The sequence below is a fragment of the Euprymna scolopes genome, chromosome 15, assembly GCF_053919585.1.
Source record: "Euprymna scolopes isolate OS-2025 chromosome 15, ASM5391958v1, whole genome shotgun sequence".
Lineage (NCBI taxonomy): Eukaryota > Metazoa > Mollusca > Cephalopoda > Sepiida > Sepiolidae > Euprymna > Euprymna scolopes.
Window position 1 is genome coordinate 93,010,321 of NC_136496.1, and position 21,703 is coordinate 93,032,023.

Below are 21,703 nucleotides of genomic sequence, written 5' to 3' on the forward strand. Positions count from 1 at the left end.
GTCAAGTTTTAATTTACAGACTTGAAACTTGATATATAAGGGATTTGGACCTGTGGAACAAATTTCATTTGGCTTTCAGCCGGTAAAAATAGATGCTAAGGAGTGAAAGTTGAAAAAATAAAATTGGAATTTAGCAGATGAAAATGGACTCAAAGTGCTTTGGTATGCATGCGCACATATACATTTATAAATTAAACAACGTTATCTTTTAACTTTTTATATGTGTATGGACGTCGTTCAGATGATAATGAATAAGGCTTGAGAGACATGTTTTATTTTCGATTCAAGCTGATGGTACCCAAGTCTTTTTTTTTTTTTACCTTTAAAATCACTACTATATATTGAGTATAATATAATTACCAATCGAGTATTAGCTCTATAATAATTACTATGAAATTTGCATAAATAAAAATATCATATTTAAGCAAATTTTACGACCGGGCAACACCGGGCAGCCTGCTAGTATAATACAATTCTATTTACAGATAAATTTAATATACATGGATAAACTCTTAAGGTTTAGTGATATCTTTTTACTAAAAACTTGACAACTGATAATTATATATATAAAAAAATATTCAAATAAAATTGTAACAGAGTTCAATAATGGGAAAAGGCGTCTTGATATTCTCAAATTTCCCGGACAACGTCGAAAGAATTATATATGATTACAGAATGCACGAGATAATGAATAATGGATGAAAATATTTTAGTTTAAAAGTAATAAAAGAGTTTATCATAAAATTCTACAAATAACCCAAAAATTGTCAAAGTTAGAAAATGAAAGAATTCTTGTCCTCAATCGCCTGAAATTTTTTTTTTCTTTTTCAGAAAACTGTAAAATTGATGTAGTTTAAGAAGAAATAAATAAGTGAATTTAAAAGTGATGAAAATATTTAGAGTGATTTGCAAAGTAATTTAAGGGCAGGAAAATTGTTTTGAACGCTTAAGGCAAAAAAAATCGATAATAAACATAAACATATGGACGGCTTGGAAAAGAAAGAAAAACGAAAAGATTATAGTTTCTTCTTAGGAAAAAACCGGAAGTTATTTACCAGGTGTTTTACATACGTTGAGATATTCCGGAGATTATGTATTTATCTGGGATTTTTGTTGTGTTGGCGGAAAGAATCTTAGATGCTAATATGAAAATGGTTCAAGTTTATTTTATTTGGTCTTTAACTAGCTCATTCTGGATAGACATAAGCAGATGGACAGACATTACAGCAGATGAACAGAATTATCGACAGAGACAGATTGGCAGATTATGGCCAGAATGAGAGAATTATCGACAGATAGATTGACAGAAGTATCAACAGATTAACAGATGGACAGAAATATCGACAGGAGTATCGATAGAAGTATTAATAGATAAATGGGAACTTGCTCTCAATTTTTCCTTATCATCTAATCTTGTGATTCCATGTATTTGCAACAGTTTAACAAAAAAGAGTGAATGCTCTAAATGACCATATTGCATAACTGATTCATCCTCAGGATAACGTACATGCTGTACAAATTTAGTGCTTTCAACAAATCCTCTGACCTAATATGTTGGGCGTGGTCAGATTACATATTGCATATCCATCCATTCATGCATCTGTGTTATGCTGCAGTCAAAGACAGATATACACACAGGTGTACAGAGACAAATGCATAGACAGGTGGATGAATACATGCATCAGGTGTTTATAGAGAAATATGTATTAACACAGATATATCAACAGAGGGACAGTGAAACATATATAAATACATATATTAACCTATAATATATGGACAGGCGGTAAATGTATATCAACAAACTGAAAGACAGACAGACACGAATACACTAACAGATGGACAAACATAAATCAACAGATGTACAAACATAAATATATCAACAGATGTACAAACATAAATATATCAACAGATGTACAAACATAAATATATCAACAGATGTACAAACATAAATATATCAATTGATGTACAAATAAATATATCAATAGATGTACAAACATAAGTATATGAACAGATGTACAAACATAAGTATATTAACAGATGTACAAACATAAGTATATGAACAGATGTACAAACATAAGTATATGAACAGATGTACAAACATAAGTATATGAACAGATGTACAAACATAAGTATATGAACAGATGTACAAACATAAGTATATGAACAGATGTACAAACATAAGTATATCAACAGGTGTCCATCAACATATTGGCAGAAGTGTCAACAGATGTACAAACATAAATATTTAAACAGAGGTATTAACATAAATATGCCGACATATATAAATATGCCGCCATAAGTACAAACACAAATATGCCGACAGATGTACAAAGATAAATATGCCTTCAGATGTACAAAGATAAATGTATCAACAGATATACAAAGATAAATATATCAACAGATATACAAAGATAAATATATCAACAGATATACAAAGATAAATATATCAACAGATATACAAAGATAAATATATCAACAGATATACAAAGATAAATATATTAACAGATGTACAAAGATAAATATATTAACAGATGTACAAACATAAATATATTAACAGATGGACAAACATAACTATGCCAACAGATGGACAAACATAAATATGCCAACAGATGGACAAACATAAATATGCCGACAGATGGACAAACATAAATATGCCAACAGATGTACAAACATAAATATGCCAACAGATGGACAAACAAATATATCAACAGATGGACACACGTAAATATATCAACAGATGGACACACGTAAATATATCAACAGATGGACACACGTAAATATATCAACAGATGGACACACGTAAATATATCAACAGATGGACACACGTAAATATATCAACAGATGGACACACATAAATATGCCAATAAATGTACAAACAAATATATTAACAAATGTACAAACATAAATATATTAAAAGATGTACAAACATAAATATATTAAAAGATGTACAAACATAAATATATTAACAGATGTACCAACATAAATATGCCAAAATATGGACAAACATAAATATGCCAACAGATGTACAAACATAAATATGCCAACAGATGGACAAACATAAATATGCAAACAGATGGACAAACATAAATATGCCAACTGATGGACAAACATAAATATGCCAACTGATGGACAAACATAAATATGCCAACTGATGGACAAACAAATATGCCAACAGATGGACAAACAAATATATCAACAGATGGACACACATAGATATATCAACAGATGGACACACATAAATATGCCGACAGATGGACACACATAAATATGCCAACAAATGGACAAACATAAATATGTCAACAGATGGACAAACATAAATATGCCAACAGATGGACAAACATAAATATGCCAACAGTGTGACAAACAGATATATCAACAGATGGACGGACATAAATATATCAACAGATGGACACACATAAATATATCAACAGATGGACACACATAAATATATCAACAGATGGACACACAAATATATCAACAGATGGACACACAAATATGCCAACAGATGTACAAACATAAATATATCAACAGATGGACACACATAAATATATCAACAGATGGACACACATAAATATATCAACAGATGGACATACATAAATATATCAACAGATGGACACACAAATATGCCGACGGATGGACACACATAAATATGCCGACATATGGACACACATAAATATGCCAACAGATTGACAAACAAATATATCATCAGATGTACAAACATTAATATATCAACAGAGGGACACATAAATATGTCAACAGATGGACATACATGAATATATCAACAGATGGACACACATAAATATGCCGACAGATGGACACACATAAATATATCAACAGATGGACACACATAAATATATCAACAGATGGACACACATAAATATATCAACAGATGGACACACATAAATATATCAACAGATGGACACACATAAATATATCAACAGATGGACACACATAAATATGTCGACAGATGGACAAACAAATATATCATCAGATGTACAAACATTAATATGTCAACAGATGGACATACATGAATATGTCAACAGATGGAAACACAAATATGCCGACAGATGGACACAGATGAATATGTCAACAGATGGACACACATAAATATGCCGACAGATGGACAAACATGAATATGTCAACAGATGGACACACATAAATATGCCGACAGATGGACAAACATGAATATGTCAACAGATGGACAAACATGAATATGTCAACAGATGGACACACATAAATATGCCGACAGATGGACACACATAAATATGCCGACAGATGGACACACATAAATATGTCAACAGATGGACACACATAAATATGTCAACAGATGGACACACATAAATATGTCAACAGATGGACACACATGAATATGTAAAAACATAAATACGTCAACAGATGTACAAACATAAATACGTCAACAGATGTACAAACATAAATACGTCAACAGATGTACAAACATAAATACGTCAACAGATGTACAAACATAAATACGTCAACAAATGTACAAACACAAATATGTCAACAGATGTACAAACACAAATATGTCAACAGATGTACAAGCAATTATGTCAACAGATGTACAAACACAAATATGTCAACAGATGTACAAACAAATATATCAACAGATGCACAAACATAAATATATCAACAGATGCACAAACAAATATATCAACAGATGTACTAACATAAATATGTCAACAGATGTACTAACATAAATATGTCAACAGATGTACTAACATAAATATGTCAACAGATGTACTAACATAAATATGTCAACAGATGTACTAACATAAATATGTCAACAGATGTACTAACATAAATATATCAACAGATATACAAACATAAATATATCAGCAGATGGACAAACACGCATAAATAGAGCAGACCCAATTTTTAAAGAATATATTTATTTTCAGGTTTTCACATTGAAATATTGCATTGTAACGATGTGAAAGGTTAAAATGTTCACTTACCAGATCTTCCGTAAACAGTTCATTGTGCTTCCCTCCATCCGTGTGTTGATAAAGTGCTTCGTTCTTGTCAAGTGGAAAAGTATCTAACGACGCTTCTGAGGCTTTTGCCTGTTCCTGGCTGAGTCCAAAACGGCTCCAATCAGGTTTCCTCTTCTCCTTCTTGGACGGTGAGCTCACCAAATTTGTATTCTCGGAATCATAACTGTCAGCCATGTTCCCAGAGTTTCTTTTCTTTTTTTTTCCCCCTACAATCTTACCCGAGAATCGAAAATTTATGTATATATATATGTGTGTGTGTGTGTGTGTGTGTGTGTGTGTGTATGTATGTATGTATGTATGTATGTATGTATGTATGTATGTATGTGTTGATATTCAATCTCTCTCTTAAGGTGTAGCAGCTTGTTTGGCAAAGCGTTTAATTATGACGACACCATGCACGCACATACATCACTTAGTGCGAAGGCGATCATGTGTAGCCGTAACAGCAGCAGCAACTGATGCAGAGGCTGGTTTGGCAGCAGATGGAGACGCACAGCAGGTGTGTTCTCTTCGACACGGCTTTAAGAAAACCCTCACAGAAGACATCTAAAAGACATTATGATACGCCGTAGACCACCACCGTAAAATGGCTGCGATAGTCAGCATTTAAATCACTCTTTTGCATTGTCCTGTCTCTTGGGAGCGAGAAAAACATCAAAAGTGCTCATGATTTTCTTGGTTTATTCCATAAACGCTAGCTTTGCTTTCAATCATCACAGCAGTAGTAATAGTAATAGCAGCAATTGCATGAGCAGCTGTATAGGTAATATTAGCAAAAGAAGCAGCAGCAGCTGCAGACCTGCGTTTATTTTTATGCAATGTAAGACAAATCATTGTTTTATAACATCATCGTTTCAGCTGGTCAGAAGTAAAGGCAGCTTCATTGATGAATTTAGCAGTAGTAGTAATAGTGGCAATGCAAGTAGTAGTAATAGTATTGCAGTAAGGTATAACTAGAAATGCCTTTTCTTTTTAAAGATATTCTTAAGAAAGAGTTGATTGTTGATATTAAGAAGGTTGTCTTCTGATCTTAATTTTGTACCCCGACATTTTGTTTCATTATTTTCAACAATTTTAAATGTCTGGAATTATTTTCCCGAAATTCAGTAGACGAAGAAATGGATCCGTAATACTTATGCAAGACCGTTTAATCTACTATACAAACGCAGGTTCTGAGAGAGAGAGAGAGAGAGAGAGAGAGAGAGAGAGAGAGAGAGAGAGAGAGAGAGAGAGAGAGAGAGGTCAGAAACTACACACGATACAATTACAAAAATTACATCTACAAATTCAGTATGATACAGAGCTGGTTATGGTAAGAAAAAAAATAAGTAAATAAAAACTAGTACTTATGCGATAATAACGTTATTTAGAAAGCCATTCTTAACATGGAAACGGGAGGGTGTTTTGAAACCTAATAATTTAATAATAAAAAAAGACATAAAACTTGAATTTAATTTAAAAATAATATTAAAAATAGTGCAGTACAATAAGTGCATAAGCACAAAAAAAAAAAAAACAAAAAAAAACAAATGTAATATTTATACGCTTTTAAATCCTCTCCACATTAATGAATGCAGTGCCAGTATTAAAAAGGTTTCACATTGATATTGAATTGTGATGCGTTTAATTATGATTTTTTGTTATAATATACTGAATGTTTTTCTCATTTATAGTAAAACTAATAGAACAGATCAACGTAAAAACTATCTCTCTCTCTCTCTATATATATATATATATATATATATATATATATATATATATATATATATATAAAGGTCTTGAAAGTTTTTTTTAACCTTGAAAACTATATAAAAAATAAAGACATTTCTCTTAATTTTTTAGTCTTTCGTTGGAAAATTATTTTGTCCGTAAGTCATTTAATCTCCAGCGATCGCTGAATCAACTTGCTGTCTCGAATTCACAATAGACGTAAGTTTTCAGGGATCATCAGTTGTTTACCATGAAACAGTGTTTCGGGGTTTATATATATATATATATATATATATATATATATATTAGTTCAGAGGTAAAAATGGACATTCATTTACATACGTTCCAAAAAGTCTACATAAATAACAATATGTATAGTTGTATGAAAATATCTTTATGGCAATAAAACTACACAGAAGCGTCCATGTTTCATCCCTGCACTACTTCTATGCTCTACTCACGTATTGAAGAAGATACTGAAAATCTATGCACAATATTATAGGACTTTATATTATATGTGCATATACATAAAATAGCGATAATTATATATATAATTATTTAAGGAAAAAATTAAGTTCAAGAATGTAAACTATTGATATATTTTGAGATTAAATAACACATTTTATGAATGAATAGGATCTTATAAATCCCCAAAATATATTAAATACTACCAATAAAAGTAAGCTCAATAGTTAATACGATATATATATATATATATATATATATATATATATATATATATATATATATATATTCTCTCAAAAAGTGTTTAAAAGTGTTTAAAAGATGGAATTCAAAAGAAGCTGATTTGATGATGTTGAATCATCTCATGGAAATAACCAGATAAAAAGAAAAAAATAAATTATAAAAAACTTTTTCTTTTGTAGACACGCTGAATCTACTTTGCAAATCCAATAAGTTATCAAAAATCTTCACGTAAAATCCAACTCGATTCAAACGAAGAAAATGTCCATTTTACAGCAATGTGACGCGTGCTACAAAACACAAGAGCAAGCACATCTTTCCATCAACTGGTGAGTTTTGTTTCTGCACCTTTCGTTTCGACTGTGATTCGTATCGTACTCTTCGGTCCTCTCGACTAGTACTCGATCATGTTGTTGGAACTGATGGTCAGTGTAGTACTGTTGTCGAAACAAACGGAAAGGCAGGCGTGTGTTGGGGGCAAGTGTCCGTGGCAGAAAGGTTTCACAGTCTTTGTAGTCCAAGCACACTCGCCGGTAACAGGTGTTCAGTGCACTAAATTAAAAAAAAAAAAAAGTTAGAAACAAATAAATAAAAATTCCATATTTTGTTAACTTACTAGAATTTAAGAATTTAACAAATATTTTATACAAATTTATATTACATATTTGGATTTTTCGGAATACTGTTCTCATCTTGAGTGAGATTTCCATATTTCAGTCGATGTAACAGACTTTCTTCAAGTATATTTTGTCGAACTCAAATCTGCACGAAATTTTAAATGGAATTTTTTACAAGTGAATTTTATCAAGTACTTTATCCATTATGCCAAGAGTGGCATAGTGAATAAAGTTTTGGTAAAATTCAGTTGTAAAGTTACACTCTTCTGGATGTTGAAGGTTCAATCCTCAGTATGGGCGACACTCCTCAAAAACACGCTTACGACTTACTTAGAATGTATACCCTGCCATGGTTGATGCAACGAGAGGATGCTACCCCGACCCTGTGAATTAAATAAAGTTTTTGTTCAACATTCCGTGCAGATTCCCGAAGCCTGAGAGAAAGGTTCCAGCGTTCAACAGAAAAGTACACCTGAAGAAGACGGATGTTACATTCTGAAAATAACACTCAAAATGAGAACAGTAGTCCGAAGAATTCAAATATGAAGAATTAAGCCACATCTCAAAATTTCAGAAACGTTAATTGCTACCATATTTATTGGTATATACACGATTTGAACCGTTGTCCTGGTATTGATTATAATATTCACAACGTCTCGACTGTTGCATTCTCCATCCTTCTCCAAATGCCTTTTGACATAACTGTCCATGTTGCAAACAAACCAAAAGAGTTTCTGAAATTTTTTTTAGATGAGGACTGATAATTCATATTTTTTATTTTGGACGTGAACAAATAATATTTTTAATTATTTATTTGTCCGAGTCCTAATAACAGTCAAGCTACGCTGAAGAGGGGTAGGGCCCCGAAACATGAATGTACGTAGATTACTGTTTTAAAAATAAATAAATAAATAAATAATTATATATATATATATATATATATATATATATATATATATATATATATATATACCTGATGAAAGTCCGAGACTACATTGACCGAAGCATTGTGAAAATGACATTCAAGGACTGATAATTCATATTTGGATTACTTGGACTACTCTTCTCGCCTTGAATGTTATTCGCACTATGTTTCAGTCAATGTAATCTCTGACCTTCTTCAGGTGTGTCTTGTCGAACTTGGGGAATATTGCTGTCGGACTTGGTAATCTGCACGAAATTTCAAACAGGACACTTTATTTAATTCACGGGGTTAGCATTATTTAAGATTTCTATCGAGTCATGGCTAACGGAACATGAGCATGCTACTCCCATGGATTAAATAAGCGGTTCTGTTTGAAATTCTGTGCAAATTCCCGAGTTTGATAGAAAGATTGCCGAGTTCAGAAAGATCCACCTGAAGAAGGACGAGGTTACATAGCTTGGAACGTTATTTTTATAACGTTCAAGATAAGAACAGTAGTCGGTAGAATCCAAATAATAACATAGAAGAGATAGACAATCTAAAACCATGAAATATCAAATGAAATCCACATTTATTTGATTCATCATGGGAACAATCTTAAACACAAGGTCATTTTTTTTAATACAAATAAAATAAAAATAAAATCCAGATCACTAAAAAGAAAATTCTGGATTATGACAACAATAATAAAAAAAGTTGCCTCAGTCTAGAAGAATTTCTCTTCTGACAAAAAACAAAGCAGTTTGAAACAATAATTTGTGTCAGAAATATCATCATATAAAGTCCTTATTACTCAGTCTAGAAGGATTTCTTCTGACATTAATCTATGCTAATATGGGGGATGTATGTGTATGTGTGTTGTAGCCTTGCAGATCTGTAATAATCCAGATCTGCAAAGTGATATGGTTAAAAAATATATATTAACAAAACCATGTTACCGAAGTACACGTCATGATTCTGGGGCCATAGCTACTAAGAATCGCTAACAATAAAGTGTTAAATGTAACTAGATTTATAGTCTCTGGGCAAGTTCATTATTTCAGAAATAGGTACATCAGCTTACTCTATAATAATGTTTGTCCGCTAACTACTTGTATGCGATTGAATCTAGGAACATGAAATTTAGTAAAAATAATCAACAACTTATACAGATTCTGGTAAGATTATATATTAGATTGTCTTGCACATCAACTCTGGCTGCAAACAAGTTTCACCTAAATATAATGTTAGAGAGAAGAGTTAGATGTAGACTTGATGTGAAGTGTGTGTGTGTGTGTGTGTGTGTACACACACACACACATATATATATATATATATATATATATATATATATATACACACGTGTCTTCTAGTGGTAAGATTGTCTGAGTGTATATACATTTGAAATACGTGCCACAGTCATCTATATGACGTGTATGTGTGTGTTCGTCTATGATCTGCTAGAGTTGTGGTCGTCTAGAGTTCGTTGTGTGTGTATATACATCTAATTACATTTCATGACGGGACAAGAATATACATAAATACCTTTACAACACAAAAGACGAATAACACGTTCGGGGTTTCAACATATGTCCACTCGCAGACATATCTGGTCCATCTTTGATCTTATTCTGACGGATCCTCGGAAAAGCTGCAAATGAAGATTCGTACAACTCAAAGTCTTGGTGGTATTTACAGCAGCTTTATTCTGGATACTTCCCCCATTGGAAAGCTGCAACGCTGGTCCTAGATTCGTACTGTTGCTATTTCTGATCCCCTCTACTTGGAGCCATCACGATCTGAAAACCGTCTCTTTCCCTCTTCCGACTTTGACTGACTCGACTAATTTTCACATATCACAAAAAGGCCATCTCCTCTTCTAAATGACGTCATTAGTATATGTTACTAAGATGATCACCTGATGTTTTTACATGTCATTATTTCTAAATCATCAACTAAATCGTTATAATATTTTTAAGTTACATTCTTAAATTAATGTTAACAAATATTTATTCTAAATATTTTAATTATTTTTAAAACATTTTAGCTGACAAAACCTTTTGATTTGCCTTGCTAATATCTAACAGATACAGGGGCTCAGGCGTTGATATGTTAAAAGATTATCTTACAGTTGAACACGAAAGGACATCTGATTATCTGTGACCTTCAGAGTTAATAAACTTGATCCTTATCTTCAGTTACAAAAATACATGGAATGGAAAGAGAAAAAAAAAATCTATAAAATATTCTATTAATTCTTTCCTTAGTTCATACATTATGCTTTGAAAAAAATTAAATATTTCTGAAGTTCAAACTGCTTCAAAAAAGGTCAGATTCGCGAAATTTGGCTTTAAGAAAGCCAAATCTGGCAACTCTGGACAAGAATATGAGAGTGGCCTCTCTTTGATGTAACCTCGTTTTCGAATATTATTATAATAATATATGATCATTGTTTTAATGGTGTGAGAAAAGAACTCTTAGTAATTTTGATGTGCAGCGGTTCTTCAAAGAAAGAAGCCAGTGAAATGTTAAAGGGAACATTCGAAAGAAATAGAGCAAAAAAGAACATTGTCTGCCAAGAAGTGCTAGACTGAAGCAGTAAATTGAAGATTATCTCTTAAAATGCGAGTTCATTATTTGTATTGAACTATGTAGCACAATATTACTTTCTGAATATTTATTTGTACATATTAAGTTATCTTATTTGGACCAATTCTATATTTAAAATACAATGGGTATTTTCACAGAAATGTAAATAAACTCATATTTGTTACATGTTAATTGGGGCTTCTGTCCAAAAAACTAACTTTTTTATCAAAAAAAAAAAAAAAAATATCAGCCTTATCAAAACATATTTGTTGATTAAATATATTTTTCATTCTATGGAATTTCCACTGGTCTCACCAGTGAATAATTAATCTTACAGTGTGAGGTGTTCCTCAAGGGAGCATAATACAGGATGTTCCAGAAGTCTTGGACAAATTTTAAGATTTTATATCTCCTCAACAATATATATTAAATGAAAGTGCCATGATTTGCAAACTAAATTTATCAAGTTCAACTTTAATATTAATGATTATATATATATATATATATATATATATATATATATATATATATATATATATATATATATATATATAGGCATGCTTTTTATATCCTTAATAGTTTTTGAGATATTTAATGTCCAAATGTGTTCATGTCTTGTGGAGCACCCTGTACTATCCAAAACAATCATAAATCGTCTTAGAACTATCATCAAATAAAGTTATTTTCGAAATGGCATCCTCAAGATTATCAAGAACATAATGAACTGGTTTTGGTTACATCATTAGAAAATTTCTTCAAAGCAGCATGTAGCGAGCATTCAAGGGAAAATTTCTCAGTAAAAATACCTTGTGGTAGGTCACCAAATCGCTGGAGTGATAAGATCCATACTGATTTCAGGCTCCCTTCGCTAACTGTAGAAAGGTTATCCACGCATTTGAAGAAAATTAAACGATTGTGAGCGATTTTTCAGATTAGCCAACAAATCAAAAAAAGGTAAAAAAATAAATACACAACAAATAAATGTTACCAAAGGCAAGTTAAGTTACTTTTCTACCTGTCTGAAAAGTTTTTGATGTCTTGTTTCAAAGGTTGGTAACCTATGGCCTGCAGGCTGGATCCGGCCTGTGAAAGCATTTTGACTGGCTCACGAATCCGATTACCATGACTATTTTAAACATGAGAGACGAGACTTTCAAATTCAACAAAAGGCCTTCCTCTGATCCACTCAAACAAATTTAAATACTATAACCGCAAAAACACAACAGGTGATGGTGGAAATTAGATGAGTTAATTTAATTTAGAGGACGGCTCATCAAGAACTTGTTTACATTGGGCGTGAAAACGACCATGTTATGGTTAGCTGGAAAGCAGCTTCACGGTATTGTGTTCCACAGATAAGCAGTTCTGCTCATGGAATTTTCGATTAGCTCTCAGTACAGATAGAAGGTAAGGGAAAGTTCTGATAGTGTAAGATGTAATATTGTCATCTTTATATTTTATGGTTCGCACTTTTACAAAATGCATGCCATAGTATATACAATCTGATGACCATGGTTTTTGTAATTCAGCAACGTGTTAAATCAACAAAGTTTTATTTACATTACAGTAATAAGACAAGTGAGAGAGAGAGTTCAGAAATGGATCGGCTCTTCTCTCTTCTGTGTTAATTGTGTCTTTGTCTATGTCTTGATATTTACATCACCAACATTCCTTGATCGGAATCTAATTGTTCACTTGTTTTGACATTCGAATTGAAATGCTTTCAGCAATTTTCAAATTCAGTTAAAATATTTCCTCTTATTGTTTCATGATCTCAATTCTTCGATCAGAATATAGAGTTGACATTATTGCCAGCAATTCGATTTATATCTGGTTTTGCCCAGCTCTGATATTTTCCAGCGTTGTCCATCACCTATGCAACAGCTGTAGTTAGTTGGGTCATTGGCATGAATACCTTACAGGAGAGGGATCATACAGTGAAGCTCAGTCAAGCAATCGCCATGAAAATAATGATAAAGGAGAGGTAGGCTTGCGGCATCTCTACTATAAAAAAAGGTAGAGAAAAGGACGTCACCTAACAGATTTCAAAGTCGATTTTGTACCCTGCCCAAACAGGAAAGGTCACTGAGCAGCTCTTCCCCAGATTAGGCAACAATACTCCACGTGGGAGGTCATGTTGGTGATGTTCTCAACGTATGACCAAACAAATGGAAAGAGGGAGGCAGTGACAGAAGGGTACAAAGTCATAGCACTCCTTCTGAAGTCAAGCCTGGATCTCTTTGGACTTGTGGGCCAGTGCAGAGTCCTGCTGCCACACCCAGGGTCTGTCAGCAACCACCTGATTACACCAGAGGATCACTACACTCTTCAGCACATCCAGGTGGCATGATGTGGCCCTCACTTGAAACCACACCAAAGACCATAACTGTGTCCGGAAACTTTGTTTTCATCACCCTGGGCATTCCCTGCTATTCATGGCAATCCAGCAATGCATTTTGAAGGTGCTGGCAATGGTCCTGTTGTCACAACTTGGATCTGTAGAGAACATGTTATACAACAACGCATCTCCGATTTCGCTCGTTGAACATTGTGTCAATTTCAGACACGATAAAAAATTCCTATCGCTCTTGGGATTTGCACACAACTGATCAACAAGTAGATGGTTTGCAGCAAAAATAAAAATTTTCATCAAACAGAAATGGAATCATGTCTTCTTTTCTAGGGCGATTCAATTGGGACCAAGCGGGGATCAGATCGTTTGCAATGGAAAGAGAGAAGCTTGGTTTTGGATCCATTAAAATTAGCCAACCACCTTTTTCTCCCATCGTACACTTGCTCAATTCCTTATACAAATCAATACTTTTAAAAAGAAAAGTACAAAATTAATTCAACCTTTTGATTAAAATCTAAATGAAGTTTAACAAAACAAGTTATTCCCCAAATAGTCTTAAGTTAATGTTACTTGTATGGAAATAAATCTACAGATTTTTAAAATTGCTAGAAATTATTTCTTAAATAAATTGCTAGAAATTATTTCTTAAATAAATTGCTAGAAATTATTTCTTAAATAAATTGCTAGAAATTATTTCTTAAATAATCTCTACTGAAGGAATTTTATGTGTATGTGCGTTTGTTCCCTATGGACTTGAAAACGACCTTATGTGTCTAGGAGTTTTCTTAGGTTTTGTACCAGAATGTCTTTAATAAGTATTGATAATCGAAATAATCCGATGAAAGAACAGGCGATTTTTCACTAAAGTTAATACACAGCCTAACATCACAAGTGCATTTTATTACAACACAAGCTGAAAGGCTCGATATATAAAATCAAAAGTAAGTTCTTTGATATAACAAGGGCGTGTTCGAAATGTTTTTGCTTAGCACATAATTGAGGCATGATACTTGACTTTTGCATTTTTAAAATCAACAGTAGGTTCTCTACAGTGCAATGTAAACTACCATGTATTGTGAACTATGTTACTGCAGTGAGGCATGTGAAGCTCCCTCCCGGTGCACCGCGTTGAGTCCTCAACTAAAGCAGGCAATCAATAAATTTGATTAAAAAAAAAAAAAATTTAAAAAGGGCACTTTTACAGATTTTGATGACAAAAATATGGGAGTGTGAAACATTCACTGATCATCATTCAATCCCGGGCAACGTCGAATCTCACTGATAGTTAAAAAAATAAAAAGATTACAAAAACAAATGTAACATAAAAAGCAAATACAGTTCTTATATTCTCCATCGTATCTTACTTCTTGCACATAAACTTGTGATTACAAATACAAGGTGCCTTCGATAAGTTTCCAGACTTTTTTGTACATGCATTTAAAATCGTCATAGACTCTTGAAAATTCACTGTGTTATTGCTATACATCTTATAAGATGACTGACCAGTTTTTATGATTTCAGGTCCAAATGAACAGCTACAGCAGGAATTGAAATACACCCTACTAAAGCCTAATTGTCACAGCTTGTGAATTTCAAAAATGCAATCTGGACGTGAGAACACTTTAGAAGAACGATATGCAATAAAATTCTGTTTTAAACTTGGAAAAAAATGCCACAGAAAGATATGGAACGCTTTAGATTGTTTTTGGACCATCTTGCATGAATCGATTATCAGTTTTTGAGTGGTATTAGAGAGGCAAAGAAAGCAGGGAATCTGAGGGATGATGAGGTTTGGGAAGAGTAAAAAAGTCAGAACACCAGAGTTGATTGGCCAAATAAAGAATTTCATGGATAAGGACCATCGTGTGTCAATGCTTATGAGTATTAAAAATATATATTTCTATTCGACATTTTATTTGAATAATTAAAGTCAAAATGCTGTCTTGGCAGTTTAGGGGTACTAAGCGCAAACGCAACCTCCCCAAATTTCATTATAACCACCTCAATACAAAATTAATGCTACTATGAAATTTCTTGCACGATTTTACTTGTAAAAAGCTTTTAGATCTTTGTATAGGGCTTTGTTTTCAATCGCATTTCTGGCTAGACAGACAAATACAGCACATTTATATATTTGTTTATTACTATGTAACATACAGCTCATTAGAGTATCAAAGTTAAGCGACATTGAGACGGGTCAGTATTAGATGGATGACTATTTGAGAATACCAGGCACTGTACGTGGGAGAACGATGACGAACTAATAAATAAAATAAAACAATGAATGAAAAAAAAAACTGAAAAAATAATGTTCTCATTTCCCCTGACTAAGATAAACATGCGGCAGTGAATTTTATATTCCCTAGAAACTTCCTTTGAAAGAAGCCGACTGAACTGACCTGGAATAAATGCTGCAGCAAGTACCAATGCCAATTCTTATATAACAGTCAGGAGGTACTGCTTCATAGTTAGAATCGTCACGATCAGTTTGATCGATCGTTATATAATAAAATTGTCAGGCAGTGGTAATTTATTGTATTTATTTGCTTCCCCGCCAAAGCAAAACGTGACACGAGGTCGTTTTTAATGTGGGGTTAAACCAGCTCCCCTAAAACAAGGGTAAAAAGGGGCAACTCTGGCAGTATCCTCTCCAAAATAGTAATTGTCTCAGTATGAAGGGTTTCCCCTACATTGACCAAGGACCAATTAACTTATGTGCAGCATCTGCAGAACAGATACTACACTTTGATCCCGACCCGAAAGCCGAGAACAACAGAAAAAAGGTAACCCTCTTTTCTATGGTAATTTACGTTCAAATGTAACATTTGAAATCACTTTTTTTCTTTTTAATTTAAAGAAATTAAAAAATAAAATATTTTGTCATTTTAAACAATTTTTATTTGCTTAATATAAAGACCAAACGATGCCATAAATAATTCAATTAAATTTCAAAGAAATTATTTTTAAAAATGTGTGTGGGGAAGAGAACGGTCGGCATGCAACAGCTGTTTCAAAGAACTATTATTTCGTACGATGTCTATTTCGTTTTTAAAAGAAGAAAGAAAAAAGACATTTGAAATATGTATAGGATTTAAATTTCACTATTTCAGAAAAGATCCCATCGATTCTTTAAAAACATATTCCTTCATTAAATTGCTCGTAGAATTCCAAAACCGTAAATATTTTCTTATAAGAAATGAATATATTATATAGAGGGCAAACGTCAGTATGTCCAGCTAAAACTTGAAAAATACACAACACACTCACAAATTTAACTTTAAAAAATTAGCATAACCCCAGATCTATATCTAAAATAAATTAAAAAATATCATTTGGGAGTCAAATGGCTATTTATATCATTTAAATGTTATGAAGACATACATACATGTTAATGTTATCATGTAAAGGGAAGTAACCGATTTTTTTTTCAGAGTTATTTTCCTTACGCTTACTAGGTGTGTGCGTATGTCCAGAGAAAGAAATGGGCTGAGTGAAGAAAAAACAGAAGGGTCGGGGAGAGAGGAATAGAGAAGAGAGAACAAGATAGGAATATACATCATGTTATAACTTTGCCCCGACTCGAGAGAGAGAAAAACAGAGGAATCATGGAAGAGAGAGAGAGACAGACGGACAGAGAGAAGAATCAGTGAGTGACAGACAGGGATAAAAATAGAGAGAAAGAAAACATACAAAGAAAGTAAAAATGGAGAAAGAGAGAGTAAAAATGGAGAGAGAGAGTAAAAATGGAGAGAGAGAGTAAAAATGGAGAGAATGTAAAAATGGAGAGAGAGAGTAAAAATGGAGAGAGAGAGAGAGTAAAAATGGAGAGAATGTAAAAATGGAGAGAGAGAGTAAAAATGGAGAAAGAGAGAGTAAAAATGGAAAAAAAGAGTAAAATGGAGAGTGTAAAAATGGAGAGAGAGAGAGAGATTGTAAAAATGGAAAGAGAGAGAGAGAGTAAAAATGGAAAGAGAGAGAGAGTAAAAATGGAAAGAGAGAGAGAGAGTAAAAATGGAAAGAGAGAGAGAGAGTAAAAATGGAAAGAGAGAGAGAGAGAGAGAGAGAGTAAAAATGGAAAGACAGAGAGCGAGAGAGAGAGAGTAAAAATGAAGAGACAGAAAGTAAAAATGGAGGGACAGAGAGTGTAAAAATGGAGGGACAGAGAGTGTAAAAATGGAGGGACAGAGAGTGTAAAAATGGAGGGACAGAGAGTGTAAAAATGGAGGGACAGAGAGTGTAAAAATGGAGAGACAGAGAGAGTAAAAATGGAGAGACAGAGAGAGTAAAAATGGAGAGACAGAGAGAGTAAAAATGGAGAGACAGAGAGAGTAAAAATGGAGAGACAGAGAGAGTAAAAATGGAGAGAGAGAGAGTAAAAAATGGGGAGAGAATAAAAAATGGGGAGAGAATAAAAAATGGGGGGAGAGAGAGTAAAAAATGGAGAGAAAGAAAGAGAGAGAGAAAGTAAAAAATGGAGAGAAAGAAAGAAAGAGAGAGTAAAAAATGGAGACAAAGAAAGAAAGAGAGAGTAAAAAATGGAGACAAAGAAAGAGAGAGAGAGTAAAAAATGGAGAGAAAGAAAGAGAGAGAGAGTAAAAAATGGAGAGAAAGAAAGAGAGAGAGAGTAAAAAATGGATAGAAAGAAAGAGAGAGAGAGGAAAAATGGATAGAAAGAAAGAGAGAGAGAGAGAGAGTAAAAAATGGATAAAAAGAGAGAGTAAAAAATGGAGCGAAAGAGAGAGTAAAAAATGGAGCGAAAGAGAGAGTAAAAAATGGAGCGAAAGAGAGAGTAAAAAATGGAGCGAAAGAGTAAAAAATGGAGCGAAAGAGAGACAAAGAGAGTAAAAAATGGAGAGAAAGAGGGAGAGATAAAGAGAGAGAAAGATTAAAAATGGAGAGAAAGATTAAAAATGGAGAGAAAGATTAAAAATGGAGATAAAGATTAAAAATGGGAGAGAAAGAGTAAAAATGGGAGAGAGGGAGAGAGAGAGAGTGTAAAAATGGGAGAGAAGGAGAGAGAGAGTGTAAAAATGGGAGAGAGGGAGAGAGTGTAAAAATGGGAGAGAGGGAGAGAGTGTAAAAATGGGAGAGAGAGAGAGAGTGTAAAAATGGGAGAGAGGGAGAGAGGGTAAAAATGGAGAGAGGGAGAGAGAGAGTGTAAAAATGGGAGAGAGGGAGAGAGAGAGAGTGTAAAAATGGAGAGAGGGAGAGAGAGAGTGTGTAAAAATGGAGAGAGGGAGAGAGAGAGTGTAAAAATGGAGAGAGGGAGAGAGAGAGAGTGTAAAAATGGAGAGAGGGAGAGAGTGTAAAAATGGGAGAGAGAGAGAGAGTGTAAAAATGGGAGAGAGAGAGAGAGTGTAAAAATGGAGAGAGGGAGAGAGAGAGAGTGTAAAAATGGAGAGAGGGAGAGAGAGAGAGAGTGTAAAAATGGAGAGAGGGAGAGAGAGAGAGTGTAAAAATGGAGAGGGAGAGAGAGAGTGTGTAAAAATGGAGAGAGGGAGAGAGAGAGAGTGTAAAAATGGAGAGAGGGAGAGAGAGAGTTGTAAAAATGGAGAGAGGGAGAGAGAGAGAGTGTAAAAATGGAGGGGAGAGAGAGAGTGTAAAAATGGAGAGAGGGAGTGATAAAAATGGAGAGAGAGAGTGTAAAAATGGGAGAGAGGGAGAGAGTGTAAGTGTAAAATGGGAGAGAGGAGAGAGAGTGTAAAAAGGAGAGAGAGAGAGAGTGATAAATGGAGAGAGGGAGAGAGAGAGTGTAAAAATGGAGAGAGAGAGAGAGTGTAAAAATGGAGAGAGGGAGAGAGAGAGAGTGTAAAAATGGAGAGAGGGAGAGAGAGAGAGTGTAAAAATGGAGAGAGGGAGAGAGAGAGAGTGTAAAATGGAGAGAGGGAGAGAGAGAGTGTAAAAATGGAGAGAGGAGAGAGAGAGAGTGAGAGAGAGTAGGGAGTGTAAAAATGGAGAGAGAGAGTGTAAAAATGGAGAGAGAGAGTGTAAAATGGAGAGAGGGAGAGAGAGAGAGTGTAAAAATGGAGAGACGGAGAGAGAGAGTGTAAAAATGGAGAGAGAAAAAAAGGAGGGACAGCGGAGAAAGAGAGAGAGAAGAGAGAGAGGACAGAGAGATAGAGAGAGAGAAGAGAGAGAGAGAGAGAAAAGAGAGAGAGAGGACAGAGAAAGAGAGAGAGAGAAGAGAAGAGAAAGAGAGAGAGAGAGAGAGAGAGAGTATAATCTTTCTAGTCAGAGAATAAAAAAAACAGGAAAACATGAATCACTTGTACTTTTCAACAAATCACCTTCTCATCTCTGCTTTCGTAACTTTTGTTTTCATATTGACTGTTGTCAACTTACAAAGCTTAAGTCTATTCGACCACCGAAAATAAAATGTCAACACTTTTCAGGCAACCTAATAAAATATCGCCTAAAACACACTGCAAGACTGCAAGAGTTAAACAATCGAGATATTCTAATAAATATTGTAATACAAATTAAAAGTAGCTTTATTGAACTAACGACCATGCAACTGTATAAGTGGTTAGTGGTTAGGGGTATTTTGCCCCAATCTTCCCTATTATTTAGCCTTATTTTCTGAAGCTTTCTTTGGAGGGGGGGGGTGCAATCTTCACGTGTCTTTCAAGTTCTGCTCATAGGAAATTTGTTTCGATGTACTTTCGCATGTTTTTTTGTTTTGTTTTTTGAGATTCAAGCCATTCATGTTCTGATTTGCTTGCCTCTTCACGAGGAAAGAGCTTGACATGTGGTTGAGATGGGGGCACAAAGATATTCGGCACATAGAGGGTCGAGATTCAGGAACACTTCCATGGTCTTCCTCAGAAAACTTTATACATACGGTTTAAATTTTATCAAAATATGATATTCAGTGGTACCTGGGTACTACTCGACCATAATTCGTTCCAGATATTTCTTTGAACACCAAAATGTTCGACAACCGAAACGATATGTTCCCTTTCAATTAACTGAAATAGAATTGGTTTTAAAATCTCCTTTTTATCTGTAAATTTTTTTTTTAGGATTTTATACATTTAATGGTAATAGAATGTCTATTTCTTCTTTGTTGTTTGAATAATCGGTTTAGCTTCGTGTAAAGACTTAAGCAAAGTTTATTTTCTTGCGCAATTAATTACTGTTATCCCGAGATACGTCCGCTTCGTTCGTCCTATTGAAGTCCAACCTTTCCTTTTTTTTTACTTTTTGGACACTTCAAGGTCCTTTGTCGTCTCATGCAAAAAAGGGGTCAACCAATCGAATTGTGTGATTCTGGTGACCCGCTGATATGCTAAAAATAACTCAGACACCGTCTAGACTGTCGAAGGGTTGCGATAACATGGTTCTAAATATAACTCTCCTCACAAAGTTCAGACTCGCATAGCGATGTCATCGGAGTGGAGTTGGTTCGTCACACTACACTTCAAAAGTATCGTGACCAGTATGAAATACAACATTCCATTGAGGAACAACGCTGCTTGTTTGCATTCGAAGCAAAGCCGGCGGTTCAAACTCTGAAATTTCGTTTGACTACAGAGACAAGAAAATTTCCAACTTTTGGTTCGAATACAGAGTTGTTCGATCACTGAAACGTTCCAACACAGAGGTATCACTATTTGAAATTTTCAGGAGCTGATGTTCTCATAATCCCTTTAGAATGTAGGGATTCGGGAACACTTCCATTGTCTTCCCCAGTAGATTTTACATAAGAATACTCTTTTAGATTTTATGTAGATTCCCTAACCTTTATTTTTATAGTGAACACACAAACATCGCACAGATATTGTTTTATATATAGATAGATATAGCTGAAGGT

General features: G+C 33.8%; 1 protein-coding gene across 1 annotated transcript in view; it reads right to left on the reverse strand.

The window, feature by feature from the left end:
- LOC145293986 (solute carrier family 12 member 8-like) overlaps positions 1-6,739 on the reverse strand; it is a 104,092-nt gene extending 97,353 nt beyond the window's left edge. The window contains exon 1 of the mRNA XM_080140879.1: positions 4,974-6,739. Within this exon, the coding sequence (XP_079997005.1) occupies positions 4,974-5,186 (213 nt within the window). The 5' untranslated portion in view covers positions 5,187-6,739. The remainder of the gene's footprint in view (positions 1-4,973) is intronic.
- Between the last annotated feature and the right edge of the window lie 14,964 nt (positions 6,740-21,703).